Below are 19,873 nucleotides of genomic sequence, written 5' to 3'. Positions count from 1 at the left end.
GCCCCGCCGAATAAATAATTTAAATTACAGCCACCCAAAGTTTTCGGTTAATTCATTAGAAAAACTTTTCTACTTTTTTAAAGCGTTTTTAATAACTGTTGCAATTTGAAGTTAATGAAAGTCGAAAGGCTGTTTATAATTCACAATTTATTTGCATATGTAAACCAACTTATCGCGTATGTACATATGGGGATGATTGGGCGAACGATTGATGCGAGGATGTTAATCTAATAGCTGCGACGATTAGCTCAAGACTGAAAATGCAAGGGCTGACGGGACAAATGGCCGGGCCCTATGCAGCTAGCTTAGACGCGAGCGAGAGAGTATGATAGCCCGAGAGCGTTAGAGCTGCTCGGGGACGCTGTTAAGCCGAGTCCGAGAGATTGCGACATAAGGAGACGAAAGAATTCCGCTGCATGCGCATATGCGGTAGCAAATGATCTTTGCAGTGGGGGCATTGGAAACGACAACACCAAAATGCATTTCCTTTGGGCCGCACCACTGGCAATAATTTAAAATATTTAAGCTGCTTGACCCGACAATTACCAAATATAATAAATAAGACAAATCAGAAATTCAAAAACTATGAATTAAAAGTGTTTTGATCAGAGCTCGAAAATAACGGTCAAAACTTTTTTCCTGTGTGGTCGGTCTAGTCACTGACAAAACAGAAAACCACGTACACTCGCTCTCTCACTGAGCAAAACATTTTCTGTCTTCGCTTGTGTTATATGTTTTTTGTGTCCGGTCGAGACGACGGCACTAACAACACTTTACACATATACAAGATTTGTATAGATTTGCAAAGTTTCTGATTTTTGCTAATTCCTTTAAGCGTCAATAGTCAACACATTTCAGTCAAGACACATTTGTCGTTTGTTCGCGACAAATTGCCCAGTAAAAGACAGTAGCAAAAGAGGCTAAAAATCTGTCGTTGCTTGAGTGAATTGAGCAAAAACTAATTTGATCTTTTCTCAATGTGTCGCCCAAATAAGAGTTTTGCTCATACACCACGAAACTGTGAAACCATATTTGCGAACTGAGAGATAGCTTCGTGTCACTGTGATTGCCAACTATGTATAAATAAACCCTGCTTAACATTTTAAATGCAAAATTCTTGATGAATTTTTCTGTACTATCTAACTTTGCAACATTAAAATGGAATTTTAGTTATATTTCGATTAATGAATGGTCTAATAGCTTTTAAGTTGTCTGGCTTTTCGTTATAGCGTGGACCACGGCTTCCAAGGTGTAGTCAAGCGACACGGCTACAAGGGCATGCCTGCTTCACATGGCGTTACCAAGACTCATCGCCGTCCCGGTAACATTGGAGGTGGTGGCGAAAAGGGATGTGTCTGGCCTGGTACAAAGATGCCTGGTCATATGGGTAATCGTTGGCGTGTTCTTAAAGGCCTGCGAATTTGGCGCACTAAAGCAAAGTACAATGTCATGTGGGTGCAAGGTAGCTCAGTGCCTGGACCTACCGGTGGCCTCGTATATATATACGATACGATTTTGCCCCTGAGGAAGCTGAAGCAAGCTCCGCCATTTCCGACATTTTGCGGTGAGGTGGACACTACTTTTGAGGACATTTGGTATGAACAGATGCACAAATTTAAGGATGAAACTATTATATAAAAGTGTGATTAGTTTTATTTTCTATCAATTAAAAAAGTCTTTATATCTAATAAAATGAAAGTTATACAAAATAAACTATATAAAACCATGAAAAAGAACAAACCAAACGTAAAAAGGGTATGGTAAGTGTCGTCGGACGATAATTGACCGATATAGGCGGGGTAGTTTTAGATCTAGTATTTAATTTATATCGATAAAAGGTGAATTTCTAGCTACAAACGAACAGGCATACTTTCAGCTACCATGAGGTGCCGCCAGGGTTTTAAGCTTCACTGTTTCACTGTCTCGTGGTTAAAGCAGGAGGACATACTGCGGTAAGAATTTTTTGGCAATATTTTGCTAGGTTGTGTATCGACGTACTTTATAGAATAAAACAGCATAGCAGCGGTGCGGCAGCTCAGAACCAGCAGGGGTCAGCAGCAGCAGCTGCATGCGACAATAACTGTTCTTGCCGATTGATTGATGCTGTTAAAGGCATCTCCGCGTGACCACCGACATGATATTTTATTCACAGTCCTAGGCAAGGAACTGCAAGGGCAATTTGCGCTGGAGTACAGGCAGTCAACCACCTCCAGTTAGAGAATTTCTAGGGATGCAGGCTGCGTCGATTTGAGCTGGGCTGCAGGCAGCGCCCAGAGGAACGCGGCCAGCGTGGATATTTGGACTGGGCTGCAGGAAGCGATCCAAAGCAGACGCAGGCAGCGTCGATTATCTGGAGCTTCTGGGAAATAGAAGGATGCAAAATTCTCCCAGAAGAAGTAACCGAATAATGGATGGGCAATCCACCCCCACAACAACTAGTGCGTCTTCGCAATCTGGAAGTAGTGGTGCAGGAAACAGGCCGCCGAAGTCGAAAATAATAGTTACGTCGGCTCCGCTGATTCCTAGCCAAACCACTACGGTCACCTTGGTAGTTTGACGACCAGAAGTTTTACGACCACAGCAGGAGTTTCCGCACTTGGACAGAACGAGCCACCTCTACTGCTGGATCTCTTGGTGAGAATTGCATTGTTGGAGCAGGAGCTGGAAAGGACAAGAGGCAAGAGCCCAGAACAATGTGAGCACGTAATACCTAACGGGGTCGGAGTGAGCAGTCGCCATCTTATAGCGGACCACCACTGCTTGCGAGTAGCAGCTATTTTATGTCATTTTGCGCAACCAGTACAGCGCAGACAGCGCATGGAGTCGTGCCGCCGTGTGTAGGCATCTGCAACGTCACGACGCCGACGCCACTAGCTGGATCGTACGTCTGAACGACACCAAATGGAAGCAGTGGCAACTATATGCCCCGCAAGCTTCCTGATCTGCCTTTGAAGGTCAGCCCGAGGGTTGGGCGACCTTTCTTTGTACATATACTGAGACAACGCAAGCGTACAACTGTACAAATCTGGAGAACAACCAACGCGTGTTGAAGGCACTGAAGCACTTCACCGCGAGAGTGTCAAGTCTTTCTTGATTCATCCGAGCAACGTGAGAGCTGTTGTGGAGCAGCTGTGTTTCAGATATGGTCGACCGGAGTAGCTTATACGCAGCCAGCTCAGTGGAATACGAGAGGTGCCCAATATTTCGGAGCACAGCCTGACGAAGATTATTCCCTTTGCAACCCGTGTGAGTAATCTCACTGCCTTCTTGCAGTCAACGAGGGCAGATCAGCATTTAAACAACCCAATACTTCTGGAAGAACTTGTGGCCAAACTCCGTACAAGCAAGCGAGTGGAGTGGGCAAGGCATGCTGTGACGATTATACCTTTCCCAACTATTGTGCATTTTAGTGCGTGGTGCGCTATCGTGGTGTGTACTATCGTGGACATCGAAGGGTGGGAACCAAGGCGCCGATTGCTACATGCAGGGATCGACCAATACCGCGGCGAGCAACAAGAGAGCCGTCTCAGAGGTTGTCCAATCTGTGGAGGGCAACATGCAGTTAAAGGCTGAGGGACTTCAGCGGAGCTTCTCCGCCAGACAGGTGGAGGTACGTGAGGAGGCATTAACTATGCTCTTTATGCCTACGAAGTGCTCATATGACTAGATCCTATTCAGTGGTTTGGAGGTGGATTCTCCAGGGAGCTAACCATCGTGGAACAGGCAAGCCAATTCGCTATGCGTTGTGAAACGTGTATTCCGTTTCGAGCCTGAGCAAGCCGATGCTGACTCTACACCGACGAGATGTTTAAGGCGTTAATGCTAGCCTAGGGGCCGTCAGCCATCGGGTGCTACAAGGGGACAAACGGATGACGGGTCGGCTCGCACAACTGTGAACTCGGAACTGAGGCGCAGCCGCTCCGGTTAGTAATACCCGGTGCGGTCTGCGTCTCACACCCCCCCTAGGACACAGCCTTGGACAAAAGGACAGGCCTCAATAAACTCAGCAGAGTTCAACGCATGGCAGAGCTATGCATAACTGGCGGGCTACGCACTACTCCAGGGGAAGCCCTGGATACTGTGCTGGACCTCCTCCCGGTTGATCTCATGGGAAAGAAGGTGGCAACACTTTCCGCCCTCCGAATGCGAGAAGCCAGACTGATGAGACTCCCGCAATTACCAGAGAGGACAGATTACTGTATCCCCAGTGATCACCTCTCGACGCCCTTCCAGGTATCAATCCCATCTAGGGAGGACTGGGAGATGGGCGAACCAGGGCCTGCAAATGCGGTCCACTTCTACACTGATGGCTCAAAGCTAGACGGCCGCGTGGGAGGCGGAGTCTACTGCAACGAGCTGAACATCAGTCATTGCTTCAGGCTCCCGGATCACTGTAGTGTGTTCCAAGCGGAGGTTGAAGCCATCAAGGAGGCCATTTCGATCGTCTCCAAACTACTCCTAGATACGCACTTAGTGTGCGTCTTCTCGGACAGCCAAGCAGCTATCAAAGCTCTAGGCTCAATATCGTCGAACTCAGCGACTGTAAATGACTGCCGCAGGTCTCTGCACGAGATCGCAGAGCAGTTAGATCTCTTCCTTATATGGGTCCCCGGCCACAGGGACATCGAGGGGAATGACGCCGCCGACGAGCTAGCCAGCCAGGGTACTACGATTCCTCTCCCATCGGAGAGGGAGCAAGTAGCGATGCCCTTGGCTACGTGCAGGCTCCTAACGCACGAATTGTTCGAGCAAAATGCCAATAGGAGATGGCAGCAAACCGTTTCCTGTAAAGTCTCAAGATTGATATGGCCATATCGATCGAAGAAGCGCTCAGCAGAGCTGTATAAACTCAGCAGAGCACAGTGCTCTGCAGTTACTAGAGCCATTACGGGACACTGGCAGATCGGCACTCACGCCTCTAGACTGTCAATCCCTCATAACGACTTCTGCAGGAGTTGTCGCGACGAGGAGGAGGAGGAATCGGTCCCCCACTTCTTCTGCCACTGCCCAGCCCTTGGAAATCGTCGTCTTCATACTCGGGGCCGCTTTCCTCACGGACATTTCGGACCTATCCGTAATCAAACCAGGGACCTTGTCCAAATACATCCAAGCCACCGGATGGGACTGCCCTTAACCTGCAGTAGTATGCTCTCACGGTTCGGGCAACGCGAAGGGGCACATGCCCATGCGGCAACACAACGGACCTGTTTATAGGTCCAAGTGAGCTTGGGGGCGGGAGGCTCTTATCCCCCCCCCTCCCGGCTACCGCCTTAACCTAACCTAATGCTAGCCTGCCAATTAGGCCCCACACAAACGCAGTGACGAAGATATTCATTGGACTGGATCACGGACATTTGGGATTTCCAATTAGATCGTGACTGTTTGCCGGACAGGGACCATATGCGGCTGCAACTGAGCTGGGCTGGGTTGTCTTTGGGCCGGTAAGCGGGAAATCAAACATGCCTTCACCGCGGACCTGCCTCCTAGCTGTATGATTGGATGACATTATTCAGAGGATGGTAGAAGACTATTACGATGTTAACAACGTTAGAAAGGACGTTTACATGCTTGTCGCAACTGTAATCTCGGAACGGGGCACAGGCGTCTCTGGTTCTTGGCTTGTCCTGAATCCGAGGCGACTGTGCTTTACGCCCTAGGATACAGGGGGTCACGAGAGAATCGGACCCCACCGTAACTGTACACACTGCTGGAAGTGCGACTATACTCTCCCCGTGAGGGCGGCTGGAAACAGGTCCTGGTACGGTCATGTCTCTGCCAGGATGCTTACTAATTGTAGTCGGGCGGAGAGAAGAAAACTCTCAGTGAAATAACCCCAATCCAAGGTGACACTGTCATATGCCGAAGGATGCATGGTCGAGGGGTTGCTCGGTTGTTAATATGCGAACTCGGGATACCTGTAGACCTCCATTTTACATCAGACTTCCCGGGGCACGCGGGCTATGCCCCGGGTGACTAAACCCTTCCCGTCTACTCGTGGGACCAACAATGCCAAACTCAAATTTAAATATTAAAAACACCGCAAAGGAGCTCGGTACTCCTCTTAAAGTGGCGGAGGGCAAAAACCATGCCTCTTCAACCGCATCTCTTCCCATCTTACTCTAGTAGACTGCTATTAGTAAACCTCCTATTCCCCTTAGTTAACCGTAGAAAAATGCTTGATGTGATTTTTATGCACAACTTGATCAGGGGTGACATAGACAGCCCTAAACTGTTAAGCCGCATAAACTTCACGATCCCTATTAGACTTACTAGAAGTTTTATACCGTTGTTCCTTCCACTTTGTAGATCGAATTATTCCTTAACTAAACCGTTTAGGGTCTTATGCTCGGATTATAATTCCCTCTGCCATATCATATCCACCACTAATTCTCTTCCTCTTATTAAATTACTAATCCTTACACATCTTTCTAGTAATTAGTAATTAGTAATTGTAGTGGTATTTTTATTATACCCGATACTCAAAATGAGTATTGGGGTATATTAGATTTGTGGTAAAAGTGGATGTGTGTAACGTCCAGAAGGAATCGTTTCCGACCTCATAAAGTATATATATTCTTGATCAGCATCAATAGCCGAGTCGATTGAGCCTTGTCTGTCTGTCCGTCCGTCCGTCTGTCCGTCTGTCCGTCCCCTTCAGCGCATAGTGCTCAAAGACTATAAGAGCTAGAGCAACGATGTTTTGGATCCAGACTTCTGTGATATGTCACTGCTCCAAAAATGTTTCAAAACTTTGCCCCGCCCACTTCCGCCCCCACAAAGGACGAAAATCTGTGGCATCCACATTTTTAAAGATACGATAAAACCAAAAACGCAGAATCGTAGAGAATGACCATATCTTTTAGACTGCAGAATCTGATCGTATTATTATTATAGCCAGCATCAAGAAAACAATTTCATTTTTTCTCGCCCTGTCTCTCTCTAACACACACGTAGCATAGGCGGCTTTGCTTAGAGTAAAACATTAGCGCCTAGATCTCAGAGACTATAAAAGCTAGAGCAACCGAATTTGGTATCCACACTCCTAATATATCGGACCGAGACGAGTTTGTTTCAAAATTTCGCCACACCCCCTTCCGCCCCCGCAAAGGATGCAAATCTGGGGATATTCACAAATCTCAGAGAGTATTAAGGCTAGAGTAACCAAATTTAGTGTCCGTACTCCTGTTAGATCTCACTATAAAACGTATATCTCAAAATTTCGCCCCACCCCCTTCCGCCCACACAAAGGACGAAAGCTGTTGCATCAACAATATTGCACATTCGAGAAAACTAAAAACGCAGAATCATAAATAGTGACCATATCTATCAGGTTGCTGAATCTGGATCAGATCAGATCATTTTTATAGCCAAAAGGAACAAATCAATTTTCAGTGCCTACGCAGCGCCCGACGTCACGCTCAGACTGATTTTCTGTCTCTCTCGCACGCATTCTTTGTCGTGTCGTTTAATATTAGCGGCGTCTGCCGGAGGAGAGCCATACTGACTTAGTATCGGGTATAACCGTAGAGTTGCGGTGTCCGCAGCAACTCACAACGTTCCCCCTCGTTTTTATTTTGAATGCATGCCCAGTTCTATTAGAAACTTTAGTGCTAATCTTCTCTAATATCTTTCCTGCATGCTCGCGTAACAGCCTTCTGCTGGTGTCACACGGGCCACTTGACGGTGCAGTAATTGCATCGCCTCTTGAAATATGTAGTCATTGCATGTCAACGTCCACTAAACAAGAATATTTTAAAACTTCGACCCGCCCACTTCCACCTCCACAAAGGGCGAAAATCTGTGGCATCCACAATTTCAAAGATACAAGAAAACAGAAGAAGCCGAATCGTAGAGGATGAATATATCTTCTAAAGTGCAAAATCTGAACCAGATCTTTTAAATATTATAGCCAGAATCAAGAAAACGTCATTCTCTCTCACTCTGTCTCTCTCTAACACACAGGTTTCATGGTCGACTTTGCCTATTGAAAAATTTGAATTCAAGGATCTCAGTATCTATAATCCACACTCCTGTGATATCGGACCTTGACAAGTTTGTTTCAAAATTTCGCCCCACTCCCTTACGCCCCCACAAACGACGAAAATCTGTGGCATCCACAATATTGAACATACTAGAAAACTCATAGAGAATGACCATATCTATCAGATTGCTGAATCTGGATCAGATGGGATCATTTTTATAGCCGAAAGGAACGAATCAATTTTCAGCGCCTGACGACACGCCCAGATTATCTGTCATTCTCGCACGCACTCTTTGTCGTGTCGTTTAATATTAGCGGTGTCTGCCGGAGAAGAGCCGTACTGACTAAGTATCGGGTATAAATCTTGAGTTGCGGTCGCCGCGGTCACAGCGTTCCCCCTCGTTATACCCGATACTCAAAATGAGTATAGGGGTATATTAGATTTGTGGTGAAAATTGATCTGTGTAAGGAATCGTAAGGAATGGCGCCACTCACTTCTGCTCCGCAAAGGACGAAAATCTGTGGCATCCGCAATCATAGAGAATGACCATATGTACCAGACTTCCGAATTTTGATCAGATCGGATTATTATTATAGCCAAAAGTAACAAAACCATTTTCTGTCGCTACGCACTCTTTGTCGTGTCGTTCAATGTTAGCGCCGTCTGGCGGAGGAGAGTCGTACCGACTATGTAACTCACAACGTTCTCCCTCGTTTATTTATTGCAAAGCTTGCAACATAGAAACTTTATATGACAATAAATGGCTAATTCCACGATTACTGTTAAGCTATTAAGCGTGTTGCGTGACCTTCCATCCATGGCGGCGATTATTAGTTATTGATCTTAATTATGAAGTCTAGTGTAAGTTAGGCTAGGGCAAAGCGGGAGCGCAATAAAAGCTCGCTCTCTCGCTCTTGGCGAATTCGCCCCGCTTTGCCACCGTAGGTTAGCTAGAGTAAGAGATTTTAATTGTGAAGGAAATAGATAGAAATAGATCGAGCGTATCAATTTTTCGCCCCGCCGAATAAATAGTTTAAATTACAGCCACCCAAAGTTTTCGGTTAATTCATTAGAAAAACTCTTCTAATTTTTCATGGCGCCCCCGGGTGGACTGTAAAGTTAATTATAGGCAACAACAATAAATGACAGTGACACAAGAAATTGCAGTATATGCAAACATATTCGTTGCCCGCGTCGTGGTGTGTGTGTCAATCGGCAATCAATTTGCATAATATCATCGCGTCGGTCGCGCCAAGAATAATTTTTGTGCAAGTTTCTGCTACCGCCGAGGGATGCCCTGCGATAAAGCCAGGAAAGTAGCAGTTGGATTCAAAGATCCAAAAGAGGAATCAGAGGTATTTGTGCAGAAAATTGAAGGCTGAGCAAAAGACATTCAGATCTCTCTTTGAGGTGTCTTGTGCTGAAAACATTGCACATCGCTTTCAATTCTAGGCACAGACGTATGATATACATATAGTAGAGCTTGATTGCATGCATTTTATTAGTAATTGCATAAATATAACTAAACACACATAAATACATACATATCGACACATACAGACATATGTGAACCGCTATTTGGACGCAACAGTTATATGTACATACATCTATCGTTTACTGCAATCACTGTCGTCCTCCCCCCCCCCTTTATTTTGTTCTACCTTTCTCGTCGTTAGAACCTCACAAGAAAGTTTGTTCGTTCGTTCACCCAAGCCACGGCGTATAGAAAGTTTCCACACATACATACAAGCAGCAGCACCGGTGCATTATTTCGTTTTCGCTTTCGCTTCTCCACTGCTGCTTGCGTTGTATTTGTTGGGAGAATTTTCGTTGCCGCTCTTGAGCTTAACGGTGCGCCAAGTGACGCTCTACCCTGTATCTAACGGGTATATTCTTTTCGGCTGTTACTTGCCAAGTGACGCGCTACCCTGTATCTAAGGGGTATATTGTTTTCGGCCGTCACTTGCAACTACTCTTTCCCTTGATACCTCGTGCCTCGACATTCAATTAAAATTCGTTTTCGATTATCGTTCTCGTTCAAACATTTAAAAAAAAAAATAATAATAATAAATAAATAAATAGAAATAATAGTGGTTTGTTGCGTAAAATCTTCATACACAAATATTATGGCAGAAAACAGTAAATCCACTCTTGAAGACTTAAAGATTAAGCTCAAAAGTCGAGTAAAAAGCATTCGCCGCTTAGAGGATCGATTAGATCAAGGGTCGATTCCTTTGCAATTACCGGAATTACAATGTAGATTAGATTGTTTGAATGCTTCAATTGAAAAGGCTAACCATTTGCAGGAGCAAATCGAGGACATAACAGGTGATGATGCATATGCAGCCGAGTTGGAAGAGCTGACGATTGTCACCAAGGGAAAGATAATGCTTATCGCCGCCTTTGATGCAGCAAGCGAGACGAAGCCAGTGTCTTCTTCAGCCCCAACTCATGCTAGACTTCCGAAATTGGCATTACCCAAATTTAGTGGTAAACACTCGGAATTCAAAAATTTCATTAGCCTTTTTGAGAGACTAGTCCATAGCGACAACAGCATACCGGTGATCGAAAAATTTAATCATTTGATTTCGTGCCTCTCTGATGAAGCATTAGGAACAATAAAGGCGTTCCAAGTCACCGAGGCAAATTAAGGAAAGGCCATGGCTGGCCTAAAACGAGTATATCACAACGATTATTTGATTTTCACGAATAATATTTCCACATTGTTCAATCTGCCGACAATATCGCATCAATCTGCATCATCTCTAAGAACTCTAATCGATACTGTTTCGTCGATTTACGGATCGTTACTGTTGATCGGTGATGATACAAAAATTTCGAATGCAATGCTCATTCATCTCGTTTTAAACAGAGTCGACCCTCTGACGAAACAAAAGTGGGATGAACAGCTTACTTATGAGAAGTTGCCGCTTTGGTCCGACTTTGAGAAAGTCTTGAATCGTCGATACCAGCATCTGTCTGCTGAAGAATCGACCAAGCCAAGGCAAGACAAAGTCATGCCAAGCAAGCAACATAATCGCAGTTCATTTACTTGTTCTTCCACTTCCACGAACAGTAGAACTCAGCAAACTTGTAGCTACTGCAATTCAGGAGACCATGTAGTGTCAAATTGCCCTCCATTTTCGCGTCTCTCGGTGATGCAAAGGTTTGAGTTTGCTAAGTCGGCATCCCTATGCATTAATTGTCTGCGAAAAGGCCACGGTGTTGTAAAATGCAAAGCCAATAAATGTCGAGTGTGCAGCCGCTCACATCATACATTATTGCATCGATACACAGTGTCGGCTAATAGTCTCGCGTTGCCACCACCCCAAGAGAGTCCTTCTCCTCCATCAAATCAGAATCAACCTTCCACGTCACATGTTTTGCATGCGACAGCGTTGGACAGGGTAATTCTGGCTACGTCGATCGTAAACATCCGAACTAAGAGCGGTGAACACATTCTGGCCAGAGCTCTGCTCGACTCTGGATCACAAACAAATTTCATTACCGAGGACCTCGCTAATCGCTTACAGATCCGTAGAGAGGAGTCCTGTATTAACTTGCTTGGAATTGGTGAATCTAATTCTCAAGTAAAGGATAAAATACACACAGTGGTGAAGTAGCGAATAAATGGTAGTGAGTTATCCTTTGATTTTTGCATCCTGAAATCAATATCAGGTTATCACTCTGACCAGTCAGTGAATGTGACTGACTGGCGAATCCCAGAGAACCTACCACTGGCAGACCCTTATTGCTACAAGCCACAAAGAATAGATATGTTAATTGGAGAAGAATCGTTCTTTGAATTATTAGCTGTTGGTCAAATTAAACAAGGTCCAAGGTTTCCAACTCTTCAGAAAACCCTTCTTGGTTGGGTTGTGTCGGGAAAATATGTTTCCAGGAGTTCTGCTCCTCAAATGACAAACAGTTTGAGTTGCAGTGAAGAGTTGCTAGTATCCATCGATAGGACCTTGAAAAAGTTTTGGTCACTGGGAGAAATGCCATCTACCAAGAAAATTGCCACACCTGAGCACAAGCTATGTGAAGAACACTATCGTAAGACGACTCAGGTACTATCATCAGGTCGGTTCGAAGTAGGGCTCCCGTTTAAATCAGATCCAAATTGTTTAGGCAACTCCTTTGAGGTTGCGAAACGGCGGTTTTTGTCGCTTGAAAGACGATTGCATCGTGACCCTGAGTTGAAGAAAATGTACTTGGAATTCATGGAAGAGTACCTCTCCTTAGATCATATGTCTCCTACTGACAATACGATTCCTTCTACTCCACACTACGTAATCTCTCATCAGTGTGTTCTGAGGCCCCAAAGTACGTATACCAAGCTCCGAGTCGTGTTCGATGCTTCGTCCAAGACGTCCTCACAGGTGGCCTTAAATGACATTCTGATGGTGGGACCTACCATTCAAGAGGAATTATACTCGACACTGCTCCGTTTCCGTCTGCATAGGTTTGCCCTGACTGCTGATGTTAAAAAGATGTATCGCCAAGTGATGGTGAACGAAGCGGATCGGCAGTTTCAGCTCATAGTGTGGAGAAGAGACCCTTCTGAATCCTTGAGATTATACAAGCTCAACACTGTAACCTATGGGACTGTACCAGCCCCATTCTTAGCTATCCGGTGTTTGAAAAGGTTGAGTGAGTCTGCGAAGCTCTCATTCCCTAGAGCTGCTAACGTTATTGGGTCCGACTTTTACGTCGATGACTTGTTGACTGGTGCTGCATGCGTAGAGGAGCTAAGGGCAATTAAGTCCGAAGTGTCTCAGGTTCTTCAGACCGCAGGGTTTGAGTTGACTAAGTGGTTTTCAAACTCACCCGAGATCACCGCATCTGAGAGCACAGCCAAACCCATAATTCAGAGTCGACAAAGGCGTTAGGAATCTCATGGTTACCTACCTTTGAGTTCAAAATTGACAATTCAGTTATGGGTCTCCGAGCGACAAAACGGAACATACTATCGGTGACATCAAAGTTGTTTGACCCCCTTGGTTTATTAAGTCCTATCGTTATAAAAGGCAAGATCCTATTGCAGGAGCTTTGGCTTAACATATCTCGGTTTGTGTATTCCGATCCGATGTCAGCGGTTCAAATACATGCCTTTGCTGACGCCTCCATGAGAGCCTATGGAGCGGGCGTCTATATACGTAGCAGAACTGCAGAAGGTTTAAAAATATCATTGTTGACTTCGAAATCCAAAGTAGCGCCGCTCAAAACCAAAACGCTCCCAAGGCTTGAGATATGTGCCGCTCACCTTCTCGCAGATCTCTGTCACAGAATCAAGCCCCTATTAAACGTGCCCATTGAACGAGTCGTTTATTGGTCGGATTCAGAGGTAACTCTTCATTGGATCCGGTCTCATCCATTGTCGACTTTCGTTTCAAATAGAGTGGCTGAGATTCAAGAGTGGTCAGATGATGCTACGTGGCGGCATGTACCCACGAAACAGAACCCAGCAGATATTGTCTCAAGAGGTTGCGACGTCGACGAAATCGTTCAGTCAATTTGGTTCGAAGGACCATAATTTCTGAAAGAGGAAGAAGAAAACTGGCCCAAGAACGCTCATTTCGAACACTCCGATGATATTCAGCTGGAAAAGAGGAAGACTGCGGTCGGGCTGACCGCTGCTGTGCGAAGTTCGGAGCTGTTAGATGTCATCGAGGGATTCTCGTCACACCTCAAACTGTTTAGAGTGTTCGTGTATGTGTTCCGCTTTATAAGAAAATGTAAAGACCCAAGCCTAAATTTCGAAAAAACTATCTCACCGACCGAATACAATGAAGCCTTTTATAAAATTGTCGAAATCGTCCAGCATCACGAGTATCAAGGAGAAATCGAAAAGGTTAGGAAAGGATCTACAATTGGTCCTAGTATTCAGCGGTTGAACCCTTTCATCCATGAAGACACAGGGACTTGGTGCAACTTTTCGTTGTTGTGAGTGGGGGGGCGACTAGCCAAAGCTCCTATATCATACGATGCCAAGTTTCCTCTGCTTTTGACTAAGCGCTCGCCATTCGTGCGAAGCTATATTCGTCATCTGCACCATTCGAATTTTCATGTCGGCCCACGAGCACTTGTGAGCATCCTTCGACAGAGCGTTTGGATAGTGAACGCTCAGGAGGTCTGCCGTCAGACAGTTCGATCGTGTATGCGCTGTTTTAAATACAAGCCTCGATTGCTGACGCAACTCATGGGGAATTTACCCGCAGATCGACTCCGTGCTCTCCGCCCATTTTCAATTTGCGGCGTTGATTTTTGTGGACCAGTGCACACGACATTGAAAATTCGCGGAAGGATACAAGTCATACATTTCGCTTTTTGTTTGTTTTGCGTCCAAGGCGGTTCACCTAGAAATAGTTTCCGATCTAACCACTGACTGTTTTTTGTTGGCTTTCCAAAGGTTCGTCGGGCGCCGAGGATATCCCCAAGTCGTTCATTGCGACAACGGGACGAACTTCGTCGGAGCGAGCCGCCATCTCAGCGCTCTGCGGATCAGGCTCAAGGAGCAGGGAGACACAATTCGCGACTTCGCGTCAAAAAACGGATGCGAATTTGCGTTCATACCGCCGCGAGCTCCTCACATGGGAGGGCTATGGAAGATAGGTGTAAAAACTGCCAAGGGCCTACTCCTACGGGCGGTAGGCAGCGCGCTCCTAGCCGCCGAAGAGCTCGCCACAGTCCTCGTCGGAATCGAGGCCATAATGAACTCGAGGCCGCTGGGAGCCATCAGCCAAGATCCAAGCGATGGCGAGGCCCTAACACCCGGTCACCTGCTGACAGGCGGGTCGCTCATCGCCCCCCCAGCACTGCGGACTCCGGACCAGGAGAGTCTCAGTTGTTTGCGGCGATGGCGACTTGTCTCGTCAGTCAGGCGAGCGTTTTGGCAGCGATGGTCCCGCGAATATGTCCTGGGGGTGCAAATTCGGGGCAAATGGCACCAGCAACCGAACCCCGAGGAAGGAGACCTCGTCATCGTGGCCGAGGACAATCTGCCGCCTCAGGAGTGGCTCGTGGGGAGGGTCATCGCCACGCACGCAGGAGAGGACGGCATGGTCAGGGTCGTCGAAATAAGGACTAGCACTGGAGCGGTTTTTCGGCGGGCCATACATACAAATTAGCGCCGCTCCCAATGTGTTGAAGCCGATGCATGCGTTCAACGGGGCCGGTGTTGCGTGACCTTCCATCCATGGCGGCGATTATTAGTTATTGATCTTAATTATGAAGTCTAGTGTAAGTTAGGCTAGGGCAAAGCGGGAGCGCAATAAAAGCTCGCTCTCTCGCTCTTGGCGAATTCGCCCCGCTTTGCCACCGTACGTTAGCTAGAGTAAGAGATTTGAATTGTGAAGGAAATATAGTTGTTCGCCAACATTGAAATAAATCGAGCGTATCAATTTTTCGCCCCGCCGAATAAATAATTTAAATTACAGCCACCCAAAGTTTTCGGTTAATTCATTAGAAAAACTTTTCTACTTTTTTAAAGCGTTTTTAATAACTGTTGCAATTTGAAGTTAATGAAAGTCGAAAGGCTGTTTATAATTCACAATTTATTTGCATATGTAAACCAACTTATTGCGTATGTACATATGGGGATGATTGGGCGAACGATTGATGCGAGGATGTTAATCTAATAGCTGCGACGATTAGCTCAAGACTGAAAATGCAAGGGCTGACGGGACAAATGGCCGGGCCCTATGCAGCTAGCTTAGACGCGAGCGAGAGAGTATGATAGCCCGAGAGCGTTAGAGCTGCTCGGGGACGCTGTTAAGCCGAGTCCGAGAGATTGCGACATAAGGAGACGAAAGAATTCCGCTGCATGCGCATATGCGATAGCAAATGATCTTTGCAGTGGGGGCATTGGAAACGACAACACCAAAATGCATTTCCCTTGGGCCGCACCACTGGCAATAATTTAAAATATTTAAGCTGCTTGACCCGACAATTACCAAATATAATAAATAAGACAAATCAGAAATTCAAAAACTATGAATTAAAAGTGTTTTGATCAGAGCTCGAAAATAACGGTCAACACTTTTTTCCTGTGTGGTCGGTCTGGTCACTGACAAAACAGAAAACAACGTACACTCGCTCTCTCACTGAGCAAAACATTTTCTGTCTTCGCTTGTGTTATATGTTTTTTGTGTCCGGTCGAGACGACAACACTAACAACACTTTACACACATACAAGATTTGTATAGATTTGCAAAGTTTCTGATTTTTGCTAATTCCTTTAAGCGTCAATAGTCAACACATTTCAGTCAAGACACCTTTGTCGTTTGTTCGCGACAAATTGCCCAGTAAAAGACAGTAGCAAAAGAGGCTAAAAATCTGTCGTTGCTTGAGTGAATTGGGCAAAAACTAATTTGATCTTTTCTCAATGTGTCGCCCAAATAAGAGTTTTGCTCATACACCACGAAACTGTGAAACCATATTTGCGAACTGAGAGATAGCTTCGTGTCACTGTGATTGCCAACTATGTATAAATAAACCCTGCTTAGCATTTTAAATGCAAAATTCTTGATGAATTTTTCTGTACTATCTAACTTTGCAACATTAAAATGGAATTTTAGTTATATTTCGATTAATGAATGGTCTAATAGCTTTTAATTTGTCTGGCTTTTCGTTATAGCGTGGACCACGGCTTCCAAGGTTTAGTCAAGCGACACGGCTACAAGGGCATGCCTGCTTCACATGGCGTTACCAAGACTCATCGCCGTCCCGGTAACATTGGAGGTGGTGGCGAAAAGGGACGTGTCTGGCCTGGTACAAAGATGCCTGGTCATATGGGTAATCGTTGGCGTGTTCTTAAAGGCCTGCGAATTTGGCGCACTAACGCAAAGTACAATGTCATGTGGGTGCAAGGTAGCTCAGTGCCTGGACCTACCGGTGGCCTCGTATATATATACGATACGATTTTGCCCCTGCGGAAGCTGAAGCAAGCTCCGCCATTTCCGAAATTTTGCGGTGAGGTGGACACTACTTTTGAGGACATTTGGTATGAACAGATGCACAAGTTTAAGGATGAAACTATTATATAGGTTAGGTTAGGTTGAGGCGGCTGCCGGGCTCGCTCGGAGCCCGTCACACTTAGGCCGGTTTCGGCCCGTTGTGATACCGCATAGGATCATTTCCTTCCTGCGTTGTGAGACTTCCTGTCAGCAATTATCCCATCCAGATGCTCTCACAAAGTTCGCTATCCTTCTGGGACATAGTTTGGACATCTCTGAGATGTCGTGTAGAAAGGCTGAGCCCAGGTGCTGTAGCCTTCTTCTGCTGAGAGCCGGGCAGGAGCAGAACAGATGTTCCACTGTCTCCTCCTCTTCCTCGTCTCTACAGCTGCGACAAAAATCGTTATGTGGGGCCCCCAGCCTGTTAGCGTGGGTGCCTATTAGCCAGTGTCCCGTGAGGGAACGTGTGACTACGCTGCACCTTTTCCTGCTTAACTTGAGGAGCTCGGAGGTGCGCTTCATGTCCATGGTCGGCCATGTTTGCCGAGTTGTGCGACATCGTGGCACTGTTTGCCACATATCGTTTTTTAGTCGCTTGTATTGCTCCCTTATGATGAGCTTACAGGTGGCCATTGGCATACAGATATCCTCCTTGTCTTGGAGAAGGGGGATTTTAGTGCCAGATCTGGCCAGCTCGTCCGCTATACAGTTGCCCTCGATGTCCCGGTGGCCCGGGACCCAAATTAGGCTAATAGCAAATTGCTGAGCCATCTCGTGCAGAGATTTGCGGCAGTCTGCCACGGTGGCCGAGTTCGAGGAAATCGCGCTTAGCGATTTGATCGCAGCCTGGCTGTCGCTATAAATGTTTAGCTTGGTTGCCGTGACGGCAGCCGCTTGTAGGCAGTCTAGTGCCTCCCTGATTGCTATGACTTCCGCTTGAAAGACACTGCAATGATCTGGGAGTCTGAAGGAATGCCTTATGTTTAGCTGTTCAGAGTAGATTCCCCCTCCGACTCTGTCGTCCAGCTTTGATCCATCTGTGAAGATGCTTATGGCCCCATCAGGGCCTGGGAGTCCCTCGAGCCATTCGTCTCTATGAGGGATGATTGTGTCGAAGGGAGTGTCTGTATACTCTCTTGGAACTTGGTAGTCTGTTTTTGAGGGGACGGTACTGCTATTTAATATGGCTGAGTGACCTATGCACTGTGTCACCCATTGATCTGAGTCTCTTAGACGTATTGCTGCTGCTTCTGCCCGTTCCTTTCCTGCGAGTTCAAGGCTCTGTAGGCATAGGATGGCATTTAGCGCATCATTTGGGGTGGTGCGAAGAGCTCCGCTGATGCATAGGGCGGCAGTCCGCTGGACTTTGCCCAGTTGCTTGGTGATCGCCCTTTTTGATAGGGCTGGCCACCACACCGTAACTCCGTAGAGTAGTATTGGTCTAACTATAGCTTGATATATCCATTGGACTATGCTTGGGATCATACCCCATCTTAGCCCAATAGCTTTTTTGCATGTATAGAGTGCAGTCATTGCCTTCTTCACTCTGTCTTTGACATTCAGGTTCCAGCTAAGCTTCTTGTCAATTACCAACCCTAAGTAACTGGCACTGTCGCTAAAGGAGAGCCTGCATCCTTGTAGTATTGGTGGATTGAGGGGCGGGACCTTGTATTTATTTGTGAATAATACGAGTTCCGTTTTTGAGGGATTTACTCCCAGACCGCGCGATTCCGTCCAATCCGACAGTTGCGCTAGCTTTGTGGACATTAAGTCGCACAGTGTTTGGGGGTATTTCCCCGAGAAAATAATCGCAACGTCATCCGCATAGGCCACGACTTTGCAGCCCTGTTTCTGTAATGGCACCCGGTACAACGTTGTTGAAAGCTCCCTCAATATCGAGAAAGGCTATGAGTGAGTACTCTTTGTGATGCAGAGATTTCTCTACCGCACTTCATGAAGAGCCGTTTCCGTGGATTTTGCTTTCCGGTAGGCATGCTGTGCGCCCGACAGCAACTGAGGGTGTATAGTTGTCCTCAGTTGCAGCCCGACGAGTCTCTCAAAGGTTTTGAGGAGGGAGGACGATAGGCTGATTGGTCTAAAGTCTTTTGCAGCTGAGTGCGAGGCTTTCCCAGCTTTGGGAATGAAGACTATCTTTGCCTTAAGCCATGTTCGCGGGATTGTACCCACAGCCAGTATCTTCCTGAAGATACCTTGTAGCCAGTTTATGGCCGTATCCCCGGCCTTCTGAAGTTGGGCCGGGATTACCTGGTCTGGGCCTGGCGATTTGAACGGGTTGAAGCTGTTTATTGCCCAGCTTATGTTACGTTTTGTGAGGATGTGATCCATCGAGGTTACCGGTCCCTCTCCTGGAAGATGTGCCGTCTCGATGGTTGTGCACCCTGGAAAATGTGTGTCTAGTAGAATGTGCAGGGACTCCTCACTGGAGTTAGTCCACGTGCCGTCATTCCTTTTAAGATACCCTACCGAGGGGTTAGTTTTTGAGAGAATCTTGCGAAGCCTTGCGGCCTCTGATGTTTCCTCAATTTCCGAGCAAAATTTTTGCCAAGAGGCCCTTTTTGCTTTCCTTGTTTCCTTTTTATATAGTGACAGACTGATTTTATAGTCTGCCCAGTGGCTCTCCTCGTTCGCGCTTTTGGCCCTGTTGAAAAGGGTCCTGCAGCTTTTACGTAGGATGTATATTTGTTTTGACCACCAGGGGGGTTTCTTTTTCCCCCTAGGTTTGCTAGAGGGGCATGCTGCCGCGAAGGCTTTGTTGCATGCCTCTGTGAACCTGTTCACTAGGCGATCTAGGTCGTCTTTTGTGTCAGGGCATGATGGTGCTTTGGAGGGGAGTAAGTCCTCCAGGGCTGAGCTATATTTTTCCCAGTTGGCTTTCCTGGGATTAATATAGTCCTTAGGTTTCGGACACTCGAG

At 46.4% G+C, this 19,873-nt stretch overlaps 1 protein-coding gene and 1 pseudogene across 1 annotated transcript; both read left to right on the top strand.

Annotated features, from left to right (window-relative positions):
* Nucleotides 1-1,235: 1,235 nt before the first annotated feature.
* Nucleotides 1,236-1,638, top strand: LOC113566076 (annotated as a pseudogene).
* Nucleotides 1,639-1,725: 87 nt separating this feature from the next.
* On the top strand, nucleotides 1,726-17,029 carry LOC113566075 (39S ribosomal protein L3, mitochondrial-like). The gene is made up of 2 exons (XM_026990002.1): nucleotides 1,726-1,760; nucleotides 16,621-17,029. The coding sequence occupies exons 1-2, from the start codon at nucleotides 1,726-1,728 to the stop codon at nucleotides 17,027-17,029; spliced, it is 444 nt and encodes a 147-aa protein (XP_026845803.1).
* The last annotated feature ends 2,844 nt before the right edge of the window (nucleotides 17,030-19,873 follow it).

Source organism: Drosophila persimilis, unplaced genomic scaffold (genome assembly GCF_003286085.1).
Source record: "Drosophila persimilis strain 14011-0111.01,24,50 unplaced genomic scaffold, DperRS2 tig00000477-arrow-pilon, whole genome shotgun sequence".
Classification (NCBI taxonomy): Eukaryota; Metazoa; Arthropoda; class Insecta; order Diptera; family Drosophilidae; genus Drosophila; species Drosophila persimilis.
Note: the sequence above shows the minus strand (reverse complement) of the source record. Positions and strands in the feature narration are given on the sequence as shown.

Excerpts from the sequence above, each read along its gene's own strand:
- LOC113566075 (XM_026990002.1), top strand. The coding sequence starts at position 1,726 with ATGAAAAAGAACAAACCAAACGTAAAAAGGGTATG. Across the intron at positions 1,761-16,620 it reads CCAAACGTAAAAAGGGTATG|CGTGGACCACGGCTTCCAAG; the intron begins GTAAGTGTCGTC and ends TTTTCGTTATAG.